Source organism: Nannobrachium achirus (genome assembly GCF_963921795.1).
Source record: "Nannobrachium achirus genome assembly, chromosome: 16".
Taxonomy (NCBI): domain Eukaryota; kingdom Metazoa; phylum Chordata; class Actinopteri; order Myctophiformes; family Myctophidae; genus Nannobrachium; species Nannobrachium achirus.
This window is the reverse complement of record NC_137823.1, coordinates 36,131,667-36,158,765: the sequence shown is the minus strand read 5'-3', so window position 1 is coordinate 36,158,765 and position 27,099 is coordinate 36,131,667. Positions and strand designations below refer to the sequence as shown.

General features: G+C 42.2%; 1 protein-coding gene across 1 annotated transcript in view; it reads right to left on the bottom strand.

Annotated features, from left to right (window-relative positions):
* The window catches only part of plcb1l (phospholipase C beta 1-like), a gene marked incomplete at both ends in the record, with an annotated part of 254,020 nt that overhangs the window by 15,889 nt on the left and 211,032 nt on the right, over positions 1 to 27,099 (bottom strand). Inside the window, 12 exons of the mRNA XM_080744659.1 lie at positions 7,828 to 7,914; positions 9,424 to 9,481; positions 10,251 to 10,340; positions 10,446 to 10,522; positions 13,333 to 13,501; positions 16,674 to 16,893; positions 18,932 to 18,967; positions 21,105 to 21,246; positions 24,003 to 24,118; positions 24,676 to 24,780; positions 25,453 to 25,552; positions 26,449 to 26,613. Coding sequence (XP_080600785.1) covers positions 7,828 to 7,914; positions 9,424 to 9,481; positions 10,251 to 10,340; positions 10,446 to 10,522; positions 13,333 to 13,501; positions 16,674 to 16,893; positions 18,932 to 18,967; positions 21,105 to 21,246; positions 24,003 to 24,118; positions 24,676 to 24,780; positions 25,453 to 25,552; positions 26,449 to 26,613 — 1,365 coding nt within the window. The remainder of the gene's footprint in view (positions 1 to 7,827; positions 7,915 to 9,423; positions 9,482 to 10,250; positions 10,341 to 10,445; positions 10,523 to 13,332; positions 13,502 to 16,673; positions 16,894 to 18,931; positions 18,968 to 21,104; positions 21,247 to 24,002; positions 24,119 to 24,675; positions 24,781 to 25,452; positions 25,553 to 26,448; positions 26,614 to 27,099) is intronic.

Sequence of the window (27,099 nt, the reverse complement as noted above, 5' to 3'; positions counted from 1 at the left end):
CTACAATATTCAGTACTCAAAGATTACACATATTAGACATGGAAATTAATGTTGTTAAGAAAATAACTTATTTAAAAAATATAATAATAATAAAATGTAAACGTTTTATTATTCAGATATTTTCTGAATATGCCATTATTGTTCATTACTTTTATTCTTTTTATTATAAAATACAATAAAAATAATTATTGTCCTGCATCAGTGATATATTTTTTTAGCCATTTACAAATTATAGCAGAGACTATCAGGAATTGAATTATTCTATTATCAAATGGTTTATTCTTATTGGCACTTCTTAAAGGAGTAGTTCACCCCCAAAATGCCATGGAGCCAATGTAGACTCATTCCTAAAACAGAAATTTGATTACAATAAATGCATGCCTATTGATTTCGGATGGGGACCCAAATGCATTTGGGTCCCCATCCGGAATCAATGGGGGGAAGTGTACTATTATCACATTTTTGTCTTAGTAATGCGACAAATAAAATAAAAATATATTATAGAACTCTAGTCTCCATGGCGTGAGTAATCAAAGAAAAAAAAAGTCCTTTTGGGGATGAACTACTCCTTTAAACAAATAGCATCTCTCGTACCTAACTGCAACTGTAATACCAATAACGAAAGTAGCTATTTTACTTAATAATGAACACAATTTGTAAAATGATATACTGATATATTGCTAGCTATAGCAGTGGCTAAGACGACAGGAAGAAAAACAGAGCGAACATGTGAGCGAGTGTGCATGCCAATGATGTCATTGGTAGGCTGTTTTATGAACTGTCTAGGCCAGGGGTCTAGACAGTGGAGTCTAGAGAATGGCTCTTTGCCATTTTCGGCAAAGAGCTTTGGTGTAGAGGGGAAAAAGAGCAGACTAAGTACAGAGTGAAAGGTCAAGTGTTTTACATTAAGTATTGACAATTCAAGTGGTTAAATATCTGAAAACAGAAATTGACATGAATACAAAATACACTGATGATTGTGCTGTGAAACGATTAAACGATATGGAATCTATGAAAAGGTTGTGGGGGTCCCTGCTTCATCTCTCTCTCAACTAAGGGGTCCTTGGCCTGAAAATGTTGAAGACCCCTGGTGTAGAGCAAAAACAAGAGGATGCCTAGTACAGAGTTCAGACACATTTTATGTGCCGTACGTGCAAATGTTCCTGGGCAAATATTCCAACAACAATAACAACAACAACAACAACTGGGAAGACAAAACAAAAGCCCTGACCCATCGAGGATGTAAAATGATGTGCACAGCTAGAAGCCATCTTTTACAATACAGTAAAATAACGTGTCCCATAAAAAGACAGGAAAATGAGCTGTCAAAGTGATGGAACGCTATCTCTTGATGTATAGGAAGTCAAAATTAGCGATGCTAACGATCCATGAGGTATATTTTATGAATGATTAATAATGATTAAAAAGCATTATTACTAGACCAAAACATACTCAAAATTAATTTGTCGGATGGAAACCTCATACAGGATTCAAATTAATAGCCAGATCTACAAGCTCAAAACGCAGCGCAAACCGAGCTTGTGGATCTGCTATTTTTGATGCTTTTGTGTGACACTGTGATCAAGGAGGGCGTTAAATTACACACAAAAAAAAAATAGCTAAAAACACAACATTAGCTAAAAACACAAAAATGAAACATATAGTTCATGCAGGGCACGGAAGTCGCAAAAGCTCAGCATTAATCAGATGTCAGTCAGTCTGATGATTGCTTTCTATCAGCCACGCTTTCCTACACACCAATCACACCTCATTCCCTCAACAAGGCAGTCCGTTTAAACGTGGCTCTCAGGGGCGCCTACTGGTCCAGGCGCATACCGTTTAGGCATTGCCACATAGGCTTGGATGCCTGGTGGTGTCACCGGTTCGATTCCCAATCCGGACGACCTTTGCCGCATGTCACTCCCCAGCGTTCCCAGGTCTCAAGCGTTTAAACTGAATGTTGAACTGAAATTCCTGTGTGCATAGCTCTAAAGTAATTCAATGTTCTATGGCTTTTATGTTAAAATGCATTCAAGTTTGCATGACTCAACTTAATCCGATTAAATGTCTATGGGCCGGCTCTTGTATACCCATGGGGGGATTTTGCATTGCCTTCCCTGATTTAGCTTATCATGCTGCTTTTGCAAAATGTGGGGAACATCTTAAAGCGCGGCGCCATTAATGCCAAGTTTAGCTGTATTCAATTTGTTGCAATAAAATGGTTAAATCTACTTTGATGTGAATGTTCCTGACTGAAAGTTTGGATATGGAGATAAAGAATGTTCTCGCCGACAGCAATGATTTGTCATAACAGGGGAAGGGGAATGTTTTCAGCCCAAGGCTACTACTGTATATGACCTGAGTGAGATATCAAATCTCATCCTACAGTAATGGATCTCGGGTGATGCTGTGAAGTGACATTTGACTTCATGCTGAGCTCTGTGGTTTCCTGGGGACCATTTTGATTGGACTGTTAAGAGGACAATGATAGTGCAGGCAGGGGTGTCGCACCAAACTATGGGCCCTGGGTACAAGGATTCACTGCGTTATTTTGTGCTTTAACTATTGAAAAATAGCAGATATACAAGCTCACAGCGCGGCACTTGGTGCCGCGCTGCAAGCTTGTAGATCTGCTATAATCGTGAAAATTTGTCTTTCAAGTCTTTGAATATTTCAAATCCTTCTAAGGTTTTTTTTTATTTGAATGTTTCTATGTGAGTGGTGCTCAAACCTTTTCATGACACCCCTGAGTGCAGGAAGGGAGACAGGACAGACCTCTTTCTCTCTTTCTTTTTCTCTCTCTCTCTCTCTCTCTCTCTCTCTCTCTCTCTCTCTCTCTCTCTCTCTCACACTCACCTTCCAATTTACAGGTATATGTCCTCTTTGTATCCGCTATTTTATTTTGTTTTACCCCGAGCCATGTCCCTGTTTTTAAAACTAGTCTAAGTCTAAGCTCAGGTTGACCCATCTACAGCATGACATTCACAAACTCCCATTGGGCTCTACTGGTGGTGAGTACATGGCTGAACTGGTTTCAAACGTGTCTACGGCCATAGTAAGGCAAACTATTCTGGTAGCGTCCAACATGTCTATGACACACAGATAAGCACACATACAGCACGGAACACATGCACACGCACACGCACACACATACAGTAGTACACACACATGCGCTTCAGGCATAACTTCCACGCGCACATGCATGGCTGGCGTTGCTGCAGGCCTTGGCTGCTGCCGAGCGCTCTCAGGACTCTGCAGACCAGGGATGCTTATAGCTGTCCATTAGCTGCTCTGAGCCCAGAGGAGAAAGTGGGTCAGAACTGGGGAAGTGTGTGACTCACCAAGACACACACACACACACACACACACACACACACACACACACACACACACACACACACACACACACACACACACACACACACACACACACACACACACACACCCACGCACGCACCCACGCACGCACACACGCACGCAAACAGTGACCTGCTCATATCCTTACAGACACACACATACCCTACATACCCACACACACACACACACACACACACACACACACACACACAAATGATCTGTGTTTTTATATTAGCTTTGTCCTGGTTACTCATGCCCTCGTCCATTAGCCCCCAGCGGAACTCCAAGCGCAGACTCGTCCGTCCAACCCCATCATGTCCCCATCACGTCCATCCTCTCTAGACATCATCCATCAATCAAACCGTGCTGACTCCTGCGTGCGTCACACACCGAGCACAAGAACACACAGTGACGGGGCATCTTTTGATCATCACCATCGGAATAGTTTAAGTGGAATAGAACATGGACATGGTTGGGGGGGGGGGGCTGCATATGGCCACGCACACTCGCACCCTCTCTCTCTCTCTCCCCTCTCGCTCTCTCGCATACACGTCTCGAAGTAGCAACGTGCAAATGAGGAAGTGCTGTTGAGAGTGGGTGGCTAAGCTCAATGTCAAACTGAGGGATGCTGGTTTGAATCTAATAATATTATAGAGGCTGATTATTCTTTATCGATCTTATAGAGTCATATTCCTGGCCCTCTCTATGGAGGCTGCCATTTTCTTTTACAGAGGGCGCTAGAGAGTTTTTCTCTGTGTGCTGCTTCAAAAACATCTTTTCACTTCCTCCCAAGTCTAAGAACAAGAGATCCCAAGTAAGGAAGTGACAGGGAATTGTCTGTTGCCAGATATTGCCAAAGAAACAAGCGGCCAGGTCTATGAATAATAAGCCCAATAGAATTAATTAGGTTCAGTTTTACTACTTTACATTTACATTTGAAAATAGCAGATCAGCAAGCTCACAATGTGTCACATTGCGACACATTGTGAGTATTTAAAAAATATTGAGGAAAAAAAAACTATTTTCAACTATTTTTGAAACATTTTAACAACATTTTTAACCCTAACCCTAACACAAATCTGTGTGGAGGACTGGAGGTCCCTGGCACCACGTGGCAACACCGGTTCATTCAGAGCCCAGAGCCCAGAGCGCCTCTACTGACACTTTAATGCAAGGACACAGGAAACCAAATGATGTTTTTTATTTTCTTTCAGGATATGAACAGGAAGCCGTGGGCGGGGCCAGGAATATGGTGAATAGAGTCTATACATCCGTTCAGCTGTCAGGGGGAACATGGGAGACATGGTCAAAGTGGACCCTCGCCCCTGCTGCAACCTGGGGTTAAGCCTCTCGCTTGGTACCCAGATTGATAGCAATTGGCAAACATTTAGATTTAGTTATGGAGATCCCCAATGTCTTAACACTTCCTTTGCCTAACACGTTCAGGAACAAGTTAAGGGGGCAGGGGGATTTTAGTTTTGCGACCGAATGCAAACAGACTGACGTCCATTTTAAAATCGTCAGATTACACAACATGCACACGCACGTGGCCTCTTCAAAATAAAACGTAAGTGAACGGCGGTTCTCTACAGCACATAGAATTTTCAAAACAATGGCAGCCAATCTACACCAGTGGCTCTCAACCTTTTCAGGCCGCGACCCCCAAAATAATCATATTTTAACGGGGGATCCCCTACTCTGATGAACACTTGAGTTGAAGAGTTGAGGCATTACATTTTGTATAACTATTGGGAAAATAGCAGTGTCGATCGGCTATTCACAATTTCTGCCTCTAATATTTGACAATTTGGCCAATGTTTAATTTGTCATTTTAGAGGTATTCAAAAGTCCTTAAATTGTCACTTTAGAAATGTGCAGATACCCTCTCTATACACTATAAATGTTGTGTTGGTTTCTTTACTGTTGAGTGGGAAAACAATGTTGCACATTAAGCTAATCATCTGGGGACCCCCCAAAATAATTTTGGGACGTCCCTGGGGGTCCCGACCCACAGGATGAGAACCACTGATCTACACCCGTCTCCCGACCCACAGGATGAGAACCACTGATCTACACCCGTCTCAGGTTGCAGGGACCCCTAGTGGCCAATATGCTGGTAATGCATGTCTCATTAGGATTCAGGAAAGCCGGTCCAGTTGATGCAGTGACCCACCTCATCTACAATGTCACAGGCCAACAGGTACACACCCTGTATGCTGGAAATAGAAACACCAGACTTGTTTAGGAACATGCCTGTGATTTGGCATGCCTCCAAGTCTTGCAAATAAGGGAACAGAGGGGGGAGGGGGGAACTAGGCCACAAACAGGAATGGGGTTAACCTAGTATAGGAAAGGGGGTAAAGGAGAGAGGAAGGTTGTCGTTGCATCGCACAGGTAGAAAAGAGGATTTGTAGAGGAGAGGAGAACAGGTGGGACAGGAGACGAGACAAGAAAAGAGGAGGGGAAAGGGAATGAACGGAAGAGAAGAGAAGAGAAGAGAAGAGAAGAGAAGAGAAGAGAAGAGAAGAGAAGAGAAGAGAAGAGGGGGGGGGGTACAGGGAGAACAACAGAGGGCTCAAGTCAGTTAGTGTTGGTTGCAGTACTGAATGTTCTGACCATGACAACCTGCATGCTCGTTAGTAACAAGCTGTCAAATTATGGACAAGGTGTACTGCAGTACTGCTGTGGGCGGGGCTCCGTTTCAGCAAGACACAGTGCACACATCGAATTAGACCTGTTGATCATCCCCTCCCACATTCAATGTTCATTCCAATTATCGTAGCTGCCGAGAACCTTTTTGCTTTGGCAAATATGCTGCTATACAGAACACCACTGAATTGCTGTTGCATGCGTGCGTGCGTGCGTGCGTGCGTGTGTGTGTGTGAGAGAGAGAGAGAGAGTGTGAGTGCGTGCGTGCACACGTGCGTGCGTGAAATAACATCCCTCTCTGTGTTCCAAGCTGCCTTCCTCAACATAAATAGCACAATAACCTGCATTGAACGCTGGCTAGAAGGTCTGGGGAAATCAAACCCCACTAACAATGATAATGTTATGTGTGTACAGTAAGTTCCTGTATGATAGCATATCGGCTGAAAGTCAAGAAGGACCCAGCTCTCACACACACACTGAGGTGTGAAGCAACGCGGTACTGGATATAGCGCCCAGCGGCCCAGAAGCTTGTAAACGTTAATGCCTGCCACACACCAACAATGCACCACCAACCAACGACAGGGCTTACCATCATCTTCTGATGAGCTGTCGTCCTAAAAATGACACAGTCACACACACAAACACACACATACACGTAAAGGATAGGGATGGGGGAATGCAACGTAAACAACAAACACACACAAGCATGAACTCACATATCGTTGCTGTGTTTGTTCGTGAATTAGCGCCCTACTTGATCATACTAACTACAGTGATCACGCAAGAGCATCAAAAGTAGCAGATCTGCAAGCTTGAAACATGACGCGAAGCGACACTTTTTGAGCTTGTCGACATGCTGCTTTTGGCTGTTTTTGAATTTGAATCCTGAAAAGTAACAGTTTCCAAAACCGGAGGTTTCCACCTGACAGAGATGATGATGCGGTGGATACTGAACACGAACAAAGTACATCTACTCGAGTACTACACTCTCAGTACATTATTCGAGTATGTATTTTTGGATACTTTGACTCCACAAAATTTCTAGGAAGGGGGAAAGTACATTACGTATTAACCATTTGAGCCCAATTTAAAAATGTGTAAAAACGATTGACAATTATTGATATTTTTGAACATTTCTGGAAGAAAATCTTAGTTTTTTTAAAATGAAAATTTGAATACTGATCATTCCCGTACTTTAAATCAAGCATCACTTGTAGTTGAGTAATATTTGACCAGGAGTATCTACTATACTTTGACTCAAGTACTGAGGGTTGAGTACTATTGTCCATCACTGCATGTGAGCACCCATCATGGCCCTGTCAGACGACATCAGGCCAGCCAATTAAAGTCACACACTCAGATATACAGCCAGAGGACAGATCCCATGACAGTGACACATGACATAATGATGTGCCATCTCATCCCACTGCATTTTTGTTCAGTGGTTCTTAAAGTGGGGTCCTTGGAGTGGGTTTCAGGGGGTCCCCAGCTAAAGTAAGTTAGTATAGCATTACAATCATTCATTTTAAACCACCGTATCCATTTATGTTGGCTATTCAAGGATAGCAGATCTAGACTCACAGCGCTCACAGCACGTCACTTTGTGACTGCAAGCAAGCTTGTACATCTGTACATATTTCTTTAATCGTATAATGTAAAATATGAAAATCTTTGGATAATCTTGAATTTTTACAACAATGTTCATCTTCTCTTTTGGGTGGTCCCTGGCTCAAACTCTTTTCAGATAGGGGTCCGCGGGCCACATACATATACATTTGGGTGGTCTTTGACATGTTTGAGAAGCAGTGTTTTATTTCTTACCTTGGGCTTCTCATCCAGTATCTGCTGTCGTACGTCCTTGTGTTTCTCTACCAGCCTCTCCTGCCTTTTGGTCTGAGCATCCTCCAGCTATGGACATGCACACGCACGCGCACGCACACGCACACGCGCGCACACACACACACACACACACACACACACACACACACACACACACACACACACACACACACACACACACACACACACACAAAGCATGCTTACTTGCAAAGGCATGCTTACTTGTAAAGCATTTTGTGGTTTTGAAATGTGCAATAACATTTGCATTACTACAGTATCTTCAGTTAAGCATTTTAAAATACGAGATGCACAGTATGATGACTGTGATCATTAATTGATCGCTGGAGATCATTGTTCGGTTGTGTGAAGAATCTCTAATTACGTGTTTCCTTATAAATACACTTGAGGCTCTCACAACGACAGCATGCAACACGAAACCCTGTGAACTTGTAGATCGGCTATTTTTCTGGTGACAAGATTTGGTGTTAGGGGAAAAAAGAGGCGGTATAGAGCCCATCAGTTTCCAGTCAACAAAGTATACAGTATGTACAGTATAGGGTTTAAAGGGATAGTCACTTTCAAAGATGTCTGGGAGTCATTTTAGTGTCTATCAGGCTTTTGTGAGCACCCTAGACAGTTTTTAAGTTGATTGATTCAGATATTTGATATTAATTTTATCTGACACGCCCCCTTCATATACAAACCCATTGTAACGTCAAACTTAGATTCATTGAAAACACATGTCCTTGGTTCTGGTGACTGGTATTGGCTTCTAATGTGTGAGACGACTGTGTTTTTTCAATTACCCCTTTTTCATTTATCTTTTATAATTCTTTTGGGAAAAAAATGAAGAAATGAAGAAAAAATTACTAAAAGCCCGATTAGACATTAAAATGTTGGAAAGTGAAATATCCCTTTAACCCATTAAGATATCTGTGCCACTTGACATTTTAACCACTTTAACCATATTTTATACTTTGCCTAATCAAAAATAGCTACAAGCTCATAGCGGGTCACTTCATGCAGCTTGTAGATCTTCTATTTTTGAAAGAAATTTGAGAATTTGTGCAAATCTTTGAACATAAATCACTGACTTAGGCCCTTTGCACACAGGCGCGTTTAACCGCACGGATAAAATGGACAATATAATTTTTTGAAAAGAAAACAATGATTCTCTATGACCTCATGCACACCGGCTCCGAATTAGCCGTGCGACGAGTGGCTGCCGCCGTGCGTTTTTTTCTCGATCGAACCCAGTTCGATTCGTGTGTCTTGTCGCATGCGGTAAAAAACTCATCACTCCTTTTATGACTAATTTTTGGATCCGCAGCGCCGATTCCGCACAGCCTTGCACACCAAATCCAATGCGTTTTATTCATGCCGCAAACGAAAAAAACGCAACTGTCCTGTGTGCAAAGGGCTTTACTCTCTTCAGAAAACGAAGGATTTAGAAAACATTAAATAGAATCGGCTTCAGGTCTTTGAGTTAAGTGGTTAAGTGAAGTGAAATGTTAAGCAGAAAAACCAAGGATAAAACTAAGGATTCACAAATGCAGTGCAGAAGGTTTTCCCTCTCACCCTCTTGATGTACTGCACCACCTCGTTGACGAATGATCTGTTGATCTCCAACTTCTCCCTGAGGACAGAATTACACAGTCACACACAAGGAGCATTGCTAAACAAAGATATTGTCCTGTGCTGACATCTAGTGGTCATAATATATACAGCAACAGCTCAGCACAGGGAAGACCAAAAAAAAAAGCAGCCGGTGACAATGCGGTTGTCTACAGTCACCCTCCCCAGACCAAACAGTAGCTGGTTGGCAGAGTCAGGGGCTGTGCAAACATTTGAGGGATTGGCACAGACTAAATTGGGGAAAAAACATATAAAAGAAAATCTAATTATTGTGATCTTGATGTGGGACCGGAGTGGCTACAAAATGTGTATCTTGGACTTCATGTGGCCAGCCATTGACGTCAATGACATAATCCTTTGATGTAGGCGGCAGGCCTATGACTCCATATTTGGTCTAGATTTTAAGCCTGATCTGAGCAACATCGAGCTCAGTTATAAAACGTTAGTAATATTAATATTTATTTAAATTATGCACATTAAATGTCCATAATTTTGCCGCTGATAGGTCCAGTTGTTTTCGACCTGGAACACCAATAAGTTATTACAGATAAGACCCTGAAGACAGACAGAGATAGGAGGTGACCTAAACAAAAGGTCCTTTTGCTGCAGGCAATTATGCACTCAGCACGTTAAGAGATGATCACAAAACCTTATTGATCCCTCAGAGGAAATGCTGTTAGCAGACAAAAGTAGGATATATAAATCGATAGAAACACAATGATCACACAAGTGGCATGAATGAAACAATGAAGAGTCTAGAGGACACTCACTCTTCCGTCAGGTTCTTGTCTTTGGACTTTGCTTCATTAATCTTCTCCTGTCTTTTCTTGTCCATTTTCTTCTTCAGGTCTTTCTTTTCCCTACAGATGGACAGAGGAAGAGGGACAGGAGATATGTTTCAGTGGGTGTGCGTGTACGTGTGCGTGCGTGCGTGCATTCGTGCGTGCGTGTAAAGGTGGGCTTACTTTTCACAGATGTCTCTGAGCTTCTTGATTTGAGAACTCTGACACTCCTCCGCTATGGTGGTCAGTTTCTCCACCAGCTGCAGAGAGAGAGAGGGGGGGGGGGGGGAGAGAACACTAAAGTAAAAATATGTAAAATGTTGCTGTCGGGCAGAAACCTCTCATCTCCATATTCAAACTCTTCTGTGTTTTTTCGTAAGTGAACTCCCTACTTGATCATACTACAGCAGGGTTCCCCAATTAGTTTTCCCCAAGGGCCGAATTATGTCTAGGGTACCAAGCCGAGGGCCACAAAATTGCGGGAGGCGGTGGTGTTTTTGCTGCTCTTATACCAACATTTTTATAATTATTATTGGTTGTGGCACTAATAATTTAGCCCTGGGATTCTTAAATCCTGTGTTGAGTGTCACACAAGGAGCGATGCGTTTTGAGTTTGTAGATCTGCTACTTTTGCTGATTCTTATTTGGAATCCTGAAAAGTAACAGTTTCCACCCGACAGAGACGATGTTTGTACAGTATACTGTATATATGATCAGCATGTGATTCATGTGCATAACATGTACAGACGTGACTACGGTCACTGATGTGTGCTTATGTTTTTATGGTGTTGTTGGCATGCGGCGGTTAATGACATTTCTCTCTCAGGCTCTTGGGGGATAAATAAAGTTAATCAAATTAGGGATGCCACACACTGATAAAAGTAAAAATCGATTATTCTACAGCCCTATATTTATTAATCGATGATTCCCCCCACCCCACCTTTACTTATTTCGGAATGAAAAAATTTATATACATGTATATTTTATATCATATATAACACTTTTAAGTTTGTATATATGTTTTAGTTTATGTTACACTTGCATGTTCACATAACTTAAGTGCTGAGTTCTGTCCATGCTTTGATGGTTACAGTTTTAAGTTTTGATGAGTACGTTTTTGTGGATATCTTGTACAGCCTTCTCAGTCCACCAACTTTTCAAGTGACAATACATCAATGGCCATGTATTTACTGTACAACAGTATTGGCCTTTATTTTGGCTGTTCTATTCCATTTTTGGACTAACGACAAATTGATTTTACTAAATCAAATCAAAAGAAATATACGGTAGACATATATAATATAAAGCCAAAAACAATACATCTTTCAATTCTCTGCAATCAGACTGTGAAAAACGTTCAAGCTGTTTGTCATTATTTAACTTGAATAAACGCTCAGCCTCTGTGACTGTAGTTGTTGTTTTCCCCCCCACTGTGCACAGCAGTAGCATTGTGTAGTGTGCTGGAGTCCGCAGCGTTGATGGCGTTAACGTTCAACATGGGTGTGGTGCACCGGAAATAGCCGATGTACAAGCTCACACCGTGTTTGTTCTGCTACGCGGTGTGAGCGTATAGATCAGTTATTCATCTTGGTGAAAGACACTGGCGTGCAACGCAGTATAAATCAGGCATACGTGATCCACTGGTCCGAGCCGGTAGGACCAGACAGTCAGCAGGTAATCCAACATGTCAGGACTAGCCCCTGCGTGAGTGTGTTTGCGCGTGCGTGCCTGTGTGTGCTTGTGTGGAGTGTGTGTTTGTTATCCAGGCAAAAGACAATAATTGCTTAGCTTGAGCTTGTGCGTACGTATGTTTGTGATGGTCTTGGCATTCCGTTTACGTGTCTGTACGTCTGTGTGTGCCTGTGACTGTGTCAGTAATCTTAAAAACGTGTGGATGTAGTGTGTGCTTGTGTAAGCTTATGTCTGTCTGTTTGCAGGGGTTGGCATTGAAAGGACTTTATCGACTCTCACTCCATCAATCCCATTCTTTATTGATTCCTTTTTATGGCACGGCCATAAAAAGAGGGGGGGGGGGGGGGGGGGGGGCTGAGCCATCTAGAAGAGTGTTTGAATATGTGTCTGACAGTGTCTGGTATGTGTCCGCGGGTAATTTCACAAATCACTGGACTGGTCAGTGCCAAAGCTGTCAGTAGGCCATGGAAGTCAATCTCTTAACCATAAACCCTATAGTTGACCAGATTCCCTCAGGGCTCTATAATAAAATCTTTTATGTTTTCTGTTATTGTGGGGAAAGCTTTTACTGAAAATAGCCGATAATGAAACCTTTCCCTAACCCTTTCCCAATACAGATGCTGGGGTTTAAGTGGTTAATATTTTATTAAAATAATGAATACTTTTGCACATTTTGGGAATTCACAATCTCAGGTGCGATTGTCCTAACACGAGTCCACATTTGGGTAGTAGGATTGACTTCATCACAATCATCAAAATGATGATTGAAATGACATGAAAACAAACTTGAGAGAACGTTGTTTGCAATGTAAAGTCATTGATAAGAGCTAAACAATTCCCAGGAATATGTGCATGCACAGGGGCGTCACACCAAATTCTGGGCCCTGGGTACAAGGATTCACTGCGGGCCCCCCATGAATGTTAACTATTAAAAAATAGCAGATATACAAGCTCACAGCGCGGCACCGAGTGCCGCGCTGCGAGCTTGTAGATCTGCTATTTTAGAAAAATCGTGAAAATGTGTGCCAAGAAACCTATGTTTTCATGTCAGTGATGCTCAAACTTTTTCATGTGAAGGACCCCCCATCTCAAAATATTTAGTTCCAGGGACCCCCCAGAAGCAAAATTTGAGTTACAATTGTTCACTTAAAAAATACATATATTCAAAGATTTGCGCACATTTTCACGACTTTTCAAAAATAGCAGATCTACAAGCTTGCAGCGCGGCACTCGGTGCCGCGCTGTGAGCTTGTATATCTGCTATTTTTCAACAGCTAAAGTTAAAAGGGCCCCTCCACCTTGGGCCCTGGTAACTCAGTCCCACTTTCCTACCCCTTGTGACACCCCTGTGCATGCATGTACGCGTGCACGCGCATACCAGTTTGATGTGTTCTCGTTTCTGGTACTTCTCGCTGTAGTACTGCTCCTGCCGCAGCGTCAGCAGCTGCTGCTGCTGCTGCTCCTTCAGCTCAGACAGTCTGAGGCTGCAGTCCTGCTCCAGCTCACTCAGATCCTGGTCCAGAGAGGACAGAGAGAGGTCCGACCGGCTGGGGACACGCACGCACGCACACACACACACACACACAAGTGCACACACGCACAAGCACACACGCACGCACACACACACACACACACACACACACACACACACACACACACACACACACACACACACACACACACACACACACACACACAAACAACCACCAATTAAGATTACAGTATTAACTTATATCGTTGCGGTCGGGGCAGAAACCCCTTACAGTATGTCCATATTCAAACCTTTTGTGTTTTTTCCTACTTGATCACACTACAGAGGCGCACTAATGCATCGAAAGTAGGAGAACCGCAAGCTTGAAAAGCGGTGCGAAGCGACACCGTTTTCAGCTTTTGCTACCTTTGAATTTGAATCCTGTATAGCAACAGTTTTACTCTATGTGGTTTCCACCCGACGGAGACGATAATAATAATCCTATTACGCAGAGTAATAAAACTCCTGACACGAACATCAGTAAACTGCACATAATCAAAAAACTAGAGGCCCAGCAAATAGACACAGGCTACTTTCAAGATAACATAACAGTACAGTAAATGTTATTATGCCATTACGTTTCTGTACAAATTCAGACATTATGAGTGGGTTTCTAGTTTGTGGAGAGAGAGAGAGTAAATCTTAGCAGCAAACAGCAGCAAATACCAAGAGCTTTTAAATGATTGAACCATTATCTGCCATAAGGCAAGCCTTATCTGCTACCATGAAGCGGCCCTGAACAGCCTGTTATCTCTCCCGTGCGGTGATGTTCTTCTCAGCTCCCTGCTGGCTGATTGCAATGTAGTGTTTGCTGCTTAGAGCCTCTGTTCTTCCCAGCAGTGGTTATCAGTGGTGTAAAGCTACAAAGTACTTTTACTCAAGTACGGTACTTAAAGGGATATTTAACTTAAAAAAAAAAACCTGTTGGTCATTTTATCGTCTACTCTGGCTTTTGTGAACACCCCGGACAGATTTTAAGTTGCTTTATTCGGTATTTAGATATTTGTTGATATTAATTTTATCAGACACGCCGCCTTCCTATACATGGTAACTTCAAACTACATTTTAACCATGACAGAAAACACCCGTCCTTGGTTCTGCTGACTCAAAAACTTGTGAAATGGGACATTCTGAAACACTTGCTACTTTAAGTACATTTTCATACCAATACCTTTGTACTTTTAATAAAGTTTATTATTTGTAAGGGCACCGTCACCCCGACCAAATATTCTACCTATGAGAGTGGATTCCGCCAATGCATTTCAATGAGAATGGCATGGATTTATGGTCTTGCGCAGCTTTCTGCGCGCTGCACAGCGCTGACCTGGCGTTTATGCTGGAGCAGATAAATTCTCCATACAAATGCTTGTTTTCCCGCTCTGTCCAAACTGGTGAGTCGAAGGCGGAACGGGGAGGGTGCTGGAAGTGAGTGACAGGTGCGTCACAGGCTTTGGAACAAAATGCCGCTCTATGCGTTTTTAGTCAGCCACTCACAAAATGAGTTTATCAACTGGCAGCCATACTTTGGTGTGACCGTGCCCTAACAAAGTATTTCTACATACATTTATAGCAGTATTGATACTTTTACTTTAGTAAAGAATTTGGGTACTTTTTCCACCACTGGTGATGGGCTCCTGGGAGCTCCTGAACAGACCTTAGCGGACTGGGGAGCCAGTCTTATCATTCATTCTCATTCCACACACACAGCCTCCAGGCAGCCTTATCGTATTTTTCATACCCCAAAAACATGAGAAGGTCGAGGTCTGTCTGTTCTACAGCAGTGTGTTCAGAAAAACAGTACAACTAACTGTGTTGAAACATGGGGGCAAGACAGAGACAGACAGAGTGCAAAGAACCACAAGAAAGAAAGACTGACAGGAAGACATGTAGGAAGGCAGAACGAAAGAGGGGTGCAAAGAGACGGAAAGATGGGAAAGAAGAAAGAAAGGAAGGAAGAAAGAAAGAAAGAAAGAAAGAAAGAAAGAAATGAAAACGAAAGGATAACTGAACAAAGACATTCGACCCATTACAGAGGAAACTAGTTAGTGAGATTAGATCAGATGATCTATCAGGAGATCACAGGGAGAGGTAAATGTAATTCCTCCATTTCTTTTGTAAATATATAGGGCCCTATATGCTTTACCCCTTATCCCTAAACTTCTTTGCCCTTTTTTAATATAAAAAAGAGGATTTTAAATAGTTCAAATAGCCGAACTGCAAGCTCACAATGTGTCGATGTAGATCGGCTAGTTGAACAATTTTAAAATGTTTTTCAAAATAGTAAAAAAGGCATGAGTTTGGGGATAAGGAGTAAGGGCACTGGCGAAAATATAGGGCTTAGTTTTTATCCTTTTAGCCTTAATATCTGACTGTACCATGTGCTGTTTACATTTCTGACGAATAAAGTATTCAATCAATCAATCAATCAATCAAAAAAAAAAGTTTCAGAGGAAAGTGGTTAGTGGAGAAGACAAGACGGAGGCAGGGGTCATCATCGCCATGCTGGCTTGTGGCATCTTTTGTCAAATGAGCGGACAATAATGTTACCATAAACATATAAAGAGCTATAGCCTCCTTAAATATCCTTTACAGGTCTGTAAATCTGAGAATGCACAAATGGAACCAAATGGAACTGTTCCATTTGTGTCAGAATTATGGGGGTCCTCGAATATAAAATAATTGAGAAACACCGTCTTAGCGGACTCATACAGTACCACAGTGTCATAATAAATCAGTGTCAAACCTGGAGACTTGACATGTAATTGGGTATTACTGATCAAAATAAGAACATTATAATGTTATGTAAAAAACTAAAAAACTAAACTAGTTTTTTAGATTTTTAGTTTCTTAGTCTAGTCCAGTGGTTCCCACTGTGGGTTCCTTTAGGGGGGTCTAAATTGATCCATACACGTCTGTAACTCTAACAGTGTACAAATTAAACCAAATGAACCCTATGAACCCTAACAGGTTCATTTGGTTCCATTTGTACACTGTTAAGAGTTAAGGGGAGATCTTGAAAACGTTTGAGAAACGCTGGTCTAGTCTGCGGACACATTGATGACTCCTCGACGAAGGGAAGTGGAAAGAGGAAGGAAGGACGGAAGGAAGGAAGGAAGGAAGGAAGGAAGGAAGGAAGGAAGGAAGGAAGGAAGGAAGAAGAAGAAGAAGAAGAAGGAAGTGCTACCTACCTTTTCTTACCGTCTCGTTTGTGGGTCTTCATCACGGCAGAGCGCCTCCTAGTGTGCTGGCTCTGCAGCTCTGCGCAGCGCGCCGCCTGCTCCTTGATCAGCTCCGACATCTTCTTCTGGTGCTTCCTCACCAGCTCCTTCATCTCCTTGTACTGCTTCCTCTGCTCGCGCACAAAGCCCTTCTGCTGCTTCAGCTCCTTCAGCGTCTGAGCCTCCAGCTCTGGTGAGAAGATCCACAGGGAAACATGTACAGTTATACACGAGTTTCCAGCATACCATCGTGCATTGCGCAGAAGGTGGGCGGCAGTTCCGGCGTTGCAGCCGAGCCGATCAGAGTGTGATCTACAAGCTCACAACGGTCGCATCTGCGACGTGACGTGAGCTTGTATGTTAGGTGTTCTCCATACGTGTCCCAGACATAATTCTACAGTAAATTGAATTCCCACGGAAACAGGTGGATAGAACGATTTCCTGAGCGACAACGCCATTGCCACGGTGTAAACCGATGTGTAAAGTATCTAGTAGCCTACATTTACTCAAGCACTGTACTTAATTACAATTTTGAGTATTTGTACTTTACTTGAGTATTTCCCAATTTCAATAATTTTACTTTTACTTCACCACTGGCTGCTGTTTACACCGCAGCAATGGCGGCGGCGCTCTCTACAGGGGAGTACTTGTTATAAGTAGCTTTTAGAAATTATAGAGGGTTTAAATGGTACCGGATATGCAGCTCGGCAAATAAAAGGTGAATTGTATCCCAGAGCATGACAGAGGACGATAAATTAAATCTCCACAATACGATTATCGAGTGCTTTTTATCACGATAAACTATATTGCTTATCGTCCCATCCCTAATCATCAGAGAATAAAATGTACAAATGACTAATAACAAGAACATGTGTGTACAGTATGTGTACAGTATGTAGCATACTGGGACCTCTGTTGTTCCTAATATACGTGAACGACATGGCATCTGCTTGCGACTGCAACCTGTTCCTGTTCGCGGATGACTCGGCTCTCCTAGTCTCGGGCAAGGACCACTTGCAGGTTGAAAAGACACTTAACTCTGAACTGAGTAAGATCTGCACATGGCTTAACGACAACAAATTATCAATTCACCTGGGCAAAACCGAGTCCATCCTCTTTGGATCAAATCATAACCTCAAAAAGGTAGAGAACTTCACAATCAAAGTGGGTGACAAGGTCATAACACGAAAAAACAAAATCTCTTACTTAGGATGTATCCTTGAAGCTAATCTTTCCAGCGAAAAGATGACTTCAAAAGTAATACAAAAAATCAACCAACGAACTCGTTTCCTACAGAGGATCGCCCCAATGGTCAACTTCAACACACTGAAGACCATAGCTGGTGCAATAATCCAGCCCCTCTTTGACTATGGAGTCCACGTATGGTATCGTGACGCCCCACAAGCCCTAAAAACTAAACTCCAAACAGCCCAAAATAAACTAATTAGGGTCCTGCTTAACCTTCCCAATCAGACTCACCTCACCGCTACTCACCAGCTAAGAGTGGGGTGGCTCAGAGTAGATGACAGAGTACAGCAACTTGCAATGGGCCTGGTGTACAAGATACACTACACCACTATGATACCCAAGTACCTGTCAAAATACTTTATAAACGTTAAGGATGTCCATAATTACAACACCAGAGGCAGTGCCACAGATCACGTTCAACCCAGAGTCAACACAAAGAAAGGGTCGAACTCGTTCTTCTGCTATACCACAAAAATGTGGAATGCCTTACCGAAGGCCATAAAGGAGTGTGGATCACTAGCATCCTTTAAAATTGCCCTAAAAAACCACTTACAGGCAGCAGCCGTTCACAACTGGTAAAAACCTAGCCCAACCCTACCCTCCCTGCCCCTTCCTTGTATATACTGTACTTACTGATTGTATAGACCTACTGTTTTCTTTTTTTTCTTCTTTTTTTCTTTACATATCTACTGCATAGTACTGTGTTCTATTTGTCTGTCATTCAATGTTATATGAGATACTTAAATGGTTTCCTGTTGAAATAAGCTTAGTCTTTTCATGGATCTCCTTTTAGTAGACCTTGTACCAGTGAACTGTACCGTCATGAATCTGTACATTTTCCTATGCAAACTTCTAATAAAGCCTTCAATCAATCAATCAAAGTTGACCAAAGAGGCCTTGATGAAGAGGTTGATGTGGAAACACAAAAAACTGTATGAGATGACATGTAATTCATAATGTTTTAAAGGAGACAGTCTTACCAGTGAGGACACTCTGAACGATGTCTTCAGTCTTTACTGTGGGCTTCAATGAGCCTGGTTCAAAACACGCACGCACGCACGCACGCACACACACACGCACACGCGCACACGCACACGCGCACACGCACACGCACACACACACACACACACACACACACACACACACACACACACACACACACACTTAATGTAGTAATACAACAATGTAGAAATACTCTAGGAAAAGTCTTGAATTCTAAGTTTTACTTGAGTTAAAAGTACAAGAATACTGGCACCAGAGGACCAAATGAATAAGTCCTCATTAAGCAGAATGGCCCAATTCACAACCATATTATTGGACTGTAATTAGTACTTTAACGTTACAGCTGGTAAAGGTGGGGCTGATTTTAATTACTTTGGGAAGCTTAACCTAATACATCATAATTCATCAGTTAATGTAAGTTTGGAATTGATGTGGGTTAATTATTAATTATGGGACCTAGGGGCAAAAGAAATTTAGCATGTCCAGAATACATCTTTTCACATTTCTGGGACAATGGGTGGCAGTGCTGAGCCTTACACTGTGAGTGGTTATTGTAGCTCCCCCTATCGGCCAATAAGTGCAATTTTTTGGTTGGCCAGGTTGGCCTGGATTATCAGTGTGTTGAATAGGCTAAAAAGTTACCAATAATGAATGAGTTTTTGGGAAAAATATAGGAGAATGATAAAATACAATAATAACAATAATTTGGCCCCCCACTTTGGGGTATTTTTGTCAATGTATATTTGTGCATTAGCGTTTCTGTCGGGTAGAAACCTCATTATGTCCAAAACTGTTACTTTTCAGGATTCTAATTCAAAAACAGCAAAAAAAGTAGCAGATCTACAAGCTATAAACACGTCGCTTCACGCTGTGTTTCAAGCTTGCCGATCGGATACTTTTGATGCTTTTGTGTGACGCTGTAGTGTGATCAAGTAGGGCTTTAATTTACAAAAACAAAGATAAGAGGTTTTCTGCCCAACAGCAACGATATGTGAAATGTTTCCTCTGCAATTTATTTACCCAACCTACAGTATAGCTACTAGTAGCAGTGAGGACCATTAATACAATGCCCAGGGAGCCGTTAGGGGTTATATGTGGTCTTGCTTGCCGGAACTCAAACCTGGGGACCTTCTGTTCCCCAGTGGGCCTGTCTTCCTAAACCTATTCCTAAAGACTGCAAAGGCCAGCATTGTGAGTAAACAACTCATTGCTGCCTAAGGCTGTGGTCAGCTGAAGCTTGTTCAGACAGAATCCTCTGGGGAGTCAATGCTGTGTGGGTGAATGCTTCAACAATCAACACTGGCTTCTGTTGTCAGCGTGATGCAGTTGCAGTATATTCACCTCAGTTACTTTTAAAGACTTTCTACTGATATCTTCTTCTACCCAAACTCACCCACAGTTGTTCAGAAATGTGTTTTATTTAAATTTTTTGACAATATGACCTTGGGGAATATCATGATTTACGATTCTGTCTCTGTCTTTTTAACTTTTTTTCTTTCTTTTTTGTCTGACCGTTGTTAGTTGAAAACTGAGGTTTCCATGTAATACTGCAACTATGTCTGTGGGTGACTTTGCAGGCCTGGAACACAGGCTAAGGAATGTAATAGTCAGCATGTCAGTATAGCGCAATAAAAGGCTGCAGAAGAGACCCAGCTGGATATCTTTAGCCAGAGAGATCATGTTGGAGACAGAATGGGAATGCGGATGCGGCCACAGGTCGCTCCAACCCATCCTGGCTCATAAACTGTGTACGCGAGATGCACTGGCAGGAGCAAAACCCTAACCCATGCTCTGGCAAATATTATGTGATGTGTGGTAATGATGATGTATTGCTAAGAATAGGCTCATCTTGATTGGTCAGACAAAAGGGTCAGACAAAATATGGTCTGGTTTTAAGTTAAGTGACTTGGGAGGGCAAAAGACTGAGGGACTAAGCTCAGCTGATCAGCACTCTGACGCGTTGTGAGCTTGTAGATCTACTATTTTCAGATTGCAACACGCGAGCGCAACCAAACATAAAATTACTTGTCTTTTAGTTCAACTGGATCTCTTCTAGTTTTAATTATATTTAGTCTCAGTTTTATCTTGTTTTTATTTTGTTCTCATCGGTGAAAGAAGGTAGTGGAAAAATGAACATTGAGTGTTCAGTACCGGTAGACTGTGGCTGGTGTCCTCCACCCGGGGCGGGGGGTTTGGGGGTGATGATGGGGGTGTGGTTCAGTCCGTTCTCTGCTGGGAGCGCCACCCTCTGGTCAACCTTTGGCTCTGAAGGGGCGTCGCCTCCTGCTTCAACCTGCCAATCACATACAACCGTCTGTCACCCACCTGTCAACTAACTAACAAACTGGTTCTCAAACATTTTCCATGTCAAGGACCCCCAAAATGATATGTATTTGGCCCCATCTGAAAATACTTTGTCCCAGGGACCCCCAGAATAGAATATTTATGTTAAAAAATGTTTTATCTATAGCGTAAATTTGACTATTAAATAATAAAACTCCCATTACAACTTAACAATTTTAAGTATTAATACAATTAGTGGTCACAATCAAAATATGGCACACAAGCTCACACATCAGGCTCACCTTTAAGGCCCACCACTGATTCTATATTATTCATCCTACTGTAAGTCTCTAAAACATTGTGGAGCTTGTAGATTTTTAGCAGAGATATTTAAAGTAGTGCAAAAACAGAACATACACTAGTATAGAGCCCTGAGGGACTCCGCTCAACAACGTATGGGGTTTCAGTGGTTAATCCTTAAAGTGTTTTTCGGAGGTAGAATCTTTCTTTGCGCTATAGTGTCCGTTGGTACCTGCAGCATCCTGCGGGATAACTTGTAGACGTAGCTCTGGTATCCCACTCTCAACATGGCCTCCTGTGTCCTTTATGCTGTCTCCTTACTGTATGTAAGTCCCTGTTGTCTGTTCCACTCTAGCACTGAAGTTAAGTTGTTGACTCCAAAAGTCTACTATTTCATAATAGCATTTCCTTTGCACTTATGTTACTCTCCTCTCTCTCTGTTCCTCACTGTCTGTGTGTGTATATGTGGGTGTGTGTGTGTGTCTCTCTCTCTGCTACTCTCTCGCTCTGATAGTCCTGTACTGATGAGATAGTGAGTCCTGATGGGACACACCTGAGGCCAGTGTGACAAACGTTGAGCCAAGCAAATCTCAACTGGATTCTACACACCAGTACGTCCTACACACTGGATACACCATGAAAGAGCATGGACAACATACTAAGCATTAAAGAAGGCAGTGGCATAATTGAAAATTCTTATGTAGTTTACGTCATGCCAGTCCTATCTCTTCTACTACACACACTAACACTGCAGGACAAACTCACTGTACTGTAGGTTTAATTTTAGTGTCATAAGTTAACTGTGGGTTGAACTCAAAAACAGTCCCTGAACACCTCTTTGGATGCTAAAAGAGCACCAATGTCTGACGTGATTTACACATCCTACCCGGGTCGTGCTTTTTTCCCCATTCTGAATTTCCATAAACGTATTTTTATATTGCGTCAAATAATAACTGTGTTCCAGAAATAAACAGACGCTCCAGGTGGTTTGACTCATATCGTCATATGGATATAAAGAATCAACAGACGGCGAGAAAACGCTAATGTTACTGCTGCCAAATGAGTTACATTTTCGCCAGAGACAGATCAAATATCAAATATGAGTGACTGACTATCGTAAACAGAGCCACCTCCCTGACAATATTGCAGAGACAGTTTGTTTATTTTTGGACCACAATGCTTATGAGACGATTGATGACACAATGTTATTAAAACGTCCGCGACAAAAAAAAAATAGCCGCCGTTTGGCAATGTAACGTGTTGTTAAGTCTGTCTGTTGGTTTTGATAAATATTTAAACAGTAGAAAGTATTAACAACTCATTTACTGCCATTAAAAAATTGTGTTCACAGCTTTCAAACTAAATAATCTGCTTGGAAAATCCGTTCAAGCATTCATGAGATATCTGCAGTTATGTTTACATAGGAAGTAAACAGGAAGAGCAGTTGTTCTGGGTACAAACATACATGTCCGGGTCGCGATCAAGCTGAAACTGGAACTAGGAAGTACTTTTATTTTTTTCTTCTTTTCTTTTAATAAAAGCAACTCGGGAAACTCGGCTTGGCAGGGAAAGACATAGGATATCACTCGGGAAACTCGGGATATGGCAGGGAATGAGTTTTTAACAAGAGCTTGCGACGAAATAATAACTACATTGGATCCATTGGAACACAGGTTATTTATTTATTTCTTTTGTTTAACATTTCCTGAAAAGTAACCGTGTTGGATATATTGGTTTCTGCATGACGATATTAACCATATCATCTCTGTCGGGTGGAAACCTCATTATGTTCAAAACTGTTACTTTTCGCGTTTCGAGCTTGCAGATCTGCTACTTTTGATACTTTTGTATGATCAAGTAGGGCATTAATTTACAACAAAAAGTAAAACACAAAAGGTTCAATTCTGCAACGTTATGGACTTCTGTTCTAGGGTCTAGCAGGCCACTGTTACCATGGCCACAGCATGTAGCGGCTATCAACCGGCTGTCCCTGAAGGTAATGACATCAGCGGACAAATCAGATTAAAGGAGAGCATCCCATCATCCCATCAGATCATGCGGTGGATATCGTGTTACAAGCTTTTAGTGGTGTCTCTGAAGAGCACTTTGAATTACCAGTAAATGACTACTACAACTCCTTCTCTGTCTCTTGATTATGATGTTTGTTCGCCATTATCTTTCTCTCTCGCACGCACGCACGCACGCACGCACGCACGCACGCACGCACGCACGCACGCACGCACGCACGCACGCACACACACACACACACACACACACACACACACACACACACACACACACACACACACACACACACACACAGATGGTACCATTTCTACCAATGAACGTTGATTTCTACAGTGATGGCGGCACCCATACAAGGGTAAAAAAAGCGTAATTTCCGCAGCATAGAAATCAATGGCTTCCCACCGTCCATATTTTTTACAGTCTATGATACAAACACACCTCCTTGTCGACTTCCTCCTCTCCCCCCTCCTCCAGGGTTAGCGCAGCAAGCTGATTGGCTCTCTGCTCCATCAGGTTGACATAGCGGATGGGATTGGACAATGCCTCGATGACATCTGGGGAACAGTAACAGAACGAGGTGCACACACACACACACACACACACACACACACACACACACACACACACACACACACACACACACACACACACACACACACACACACACAATATACACATCAAGTTGTGTACAACACTCCTGAAAGAAAAACATGTTGGCATGCTACAACATATTATACTGCATCAGTATACAAAATATAACATGTGACAAGTGCTATTCAAGTGTAACTAGAAAAGGCAGTTCCTGCATCATCGTCATCGTCTGTATCATAGACTTTATTTAATCAGAATGTACATTTGAAGGTACAAAAAGTTTAAATTAAATTGCTAAATCAAAGTAATATAAATTTAAAAGCATTAATATGCTTAACAGACATTGTATTGATGTACAAAAAAAGAAAAGAAAAAGGTAATATTTCAAAAAAGTATAAAAAGAATAGCAAGCAAACCATTCTGTGTGTTGCTTAATTGCTGATGTGGAAGTAGTAGGAGGCCCCAAAAAAAATGAATTTAGAAAGAGAAGGAAGAACATTGTGCTTGAGCACGTAATTACCTGCAAATGTGTCTGGGACATAATCCTTCACCTCCACATAGACGAACAGAGCAGGCATGTTCAGAGCCTGGTTCTTGTCATTTCTCAGACCGATATAGTGATAACCTGCAGGGGAATGGGTCACAAGTATGGGAATTAGGCCGATGTGGTGATGGGAAATAGACTGATGTAGTACTAGTGATAACCTGTCACAATAAGTATGGGAATTAGACCAGCGGTTCACAATCTGTGGGGGCCCGTGAGGATATAGCAAGTGGGCCCCCAAATAATTGGCAAAACACTAAAATGTTATTGATGATTTAACATGAATATCGTCTTTGTCGAGTGGAAACCTCATGTGTCCCAAACTTTTACTTTTCAGGATTCAAAAATGAAAAAGTAGCAGATCTACAAGCTCAAAACGCATCTTGCTGTGTTCCGAGCTTGTGGATCTGCTACTCTGGTTACTTTTAAGTAACACTGTATGATCAAGTAGGTTTTCATTGATAAATAGGAACTTAAAGTGTATTGATCCAAGCCAGAACACAATTGATCGCTTGACCATTAAAATAAACATGTTCTGTAAGGAACAGCTTTATCCAGGCATATTAAAATTCTGCTCAACAGCTGTATTAGATAACACATAATTATAGATAACATAAATGGTGTAGTGATTTCCAGAAGGGTGTATTACCTATTCCTAACAACTGTTTTGTCACACCGTTTCAACATACAGTGAATGGTGTTCAAAGGTTTATGCTGAGATCTACTCAAATAAAAGAGTGACGCTGAGCCCACCTGGACGTATGGCAGACACAGGAATGATGCGATGGCCGATAAACTTCCCTCCTTCTTCAAACACAGCTATCCTCAGTGAAGCCAAGGTGGGAAGAACAACCTGCGCAAGGACCACAATACCAGTAAGACACCTAAGGGCTAAACGCCATCTTGCGCTAAAGGAATTCGCGCAGGACGGAATTAATTTTCAAGTGTGATTCGAGTTGCGGTTGGTTGTTTAAGTTGGACAAAATATGTTCCCAAATATGGATATGACTGGAATCTGACATCATAGATGTCTTATGTTATAGACCACCAGTGTTTCTCAAACCTTTAAATTTCAAGGTCTCCCCTTTACTCTGACAGTGTAAAAATGGAACCAAATGTACCCTAACGGGTCCATTTGGTTCCATTTGTACACTGTCAGAGTTACAGACTTGTATGGGTCCATTTAGACCCACAGAGTCCCTGGAATCCACTTTGAGAAACACTGTTATGGACCACATGAGACCCACACAATATGTCCATATATGGGCATTCCAAGATATGGGCTTAATATTGATGACATCAGGGAACTCCATACATGGGCATACAAGGTACAAGGACGGAATGTGATGTCACAACAATGTGATGTCACAACAATGGGATGATGTCATAGGTCAGCTATAGACATAGACGCTGAGGTGTTACCCTCTGACGTTACTGACAAGATGTGACAGTTTTCATTACAGGGTTTTTAATTACCTGAACCAGAGGAGAAAATAAAAGACAGATTTTATGCTCTAAGAGTTAAATTATTGTTAAACATCTGCATTACTTAATTTAGAAGTCTACACAATTAGAGAATGTAGAAGAATTGTTATTTTGATGTGGTACGACATCAATACAGCACCAACCAAAGTTTTGGGTCTGGGGAGGCTAAATCTCATCAAAATGGTCCGCGGCTCAAAAGCCCAATAAATAATGGACCTTGACAATGAACAAGTTTGAGAAGCACTGCACTAGAGTGAGCGAGACCTTCTTGAAGACGATGGCCTCCTCCTCCCAGAGCGGGTTGATGGCGTTGCCCTGCGACGTCCTGGTCTTGAAGGCCTTCCTCCTGGTGTCCACGGGCAGGCCGTACATGTCGATCTCCACGTAGGTCCCCACCTTCTTGTCTGATAGGAACTGACCCGAGATGATCTGTATTCCAGGGAGGACGGGGAGAGAGAGAGAGAGAGAGAGAGAGAGAGAGAGAGAGAGAGAGAGAGAGAAGTCGTTCAGGGGTCTTCAATGTTTTCAGGCCAAGGACCTTTTCATAGATTCATCGTTTGACAGCCCAGTCATTGTATTTTAGATTCATGTCAATTTGTGTTTTCAGATATTTAACAACTTGAGCTGTCATCACCTAATAAACTTGACCTTTTACTCTGTACTTAGTCTGCTCTTCTCCCCCTCTACACCAAACATCTTTGCCGAAAATAGCCGATCTACAAGCTCACAACGCCTCGCAGCGTGAGGCGTTGTGAGCTTGTAGATCTGCTATTTGTGGCTATAGTTCTCGTAATATGGACACTAGGGTTCAAGTTGTTCATATAAAATGGATTGGAAGATTTGGAGGACCCCCTGTAGTAACTCTGAGGACCCCCTAGGGGTCCTGGACCCCCTGTTGAAGACCCCTGCTGTAGT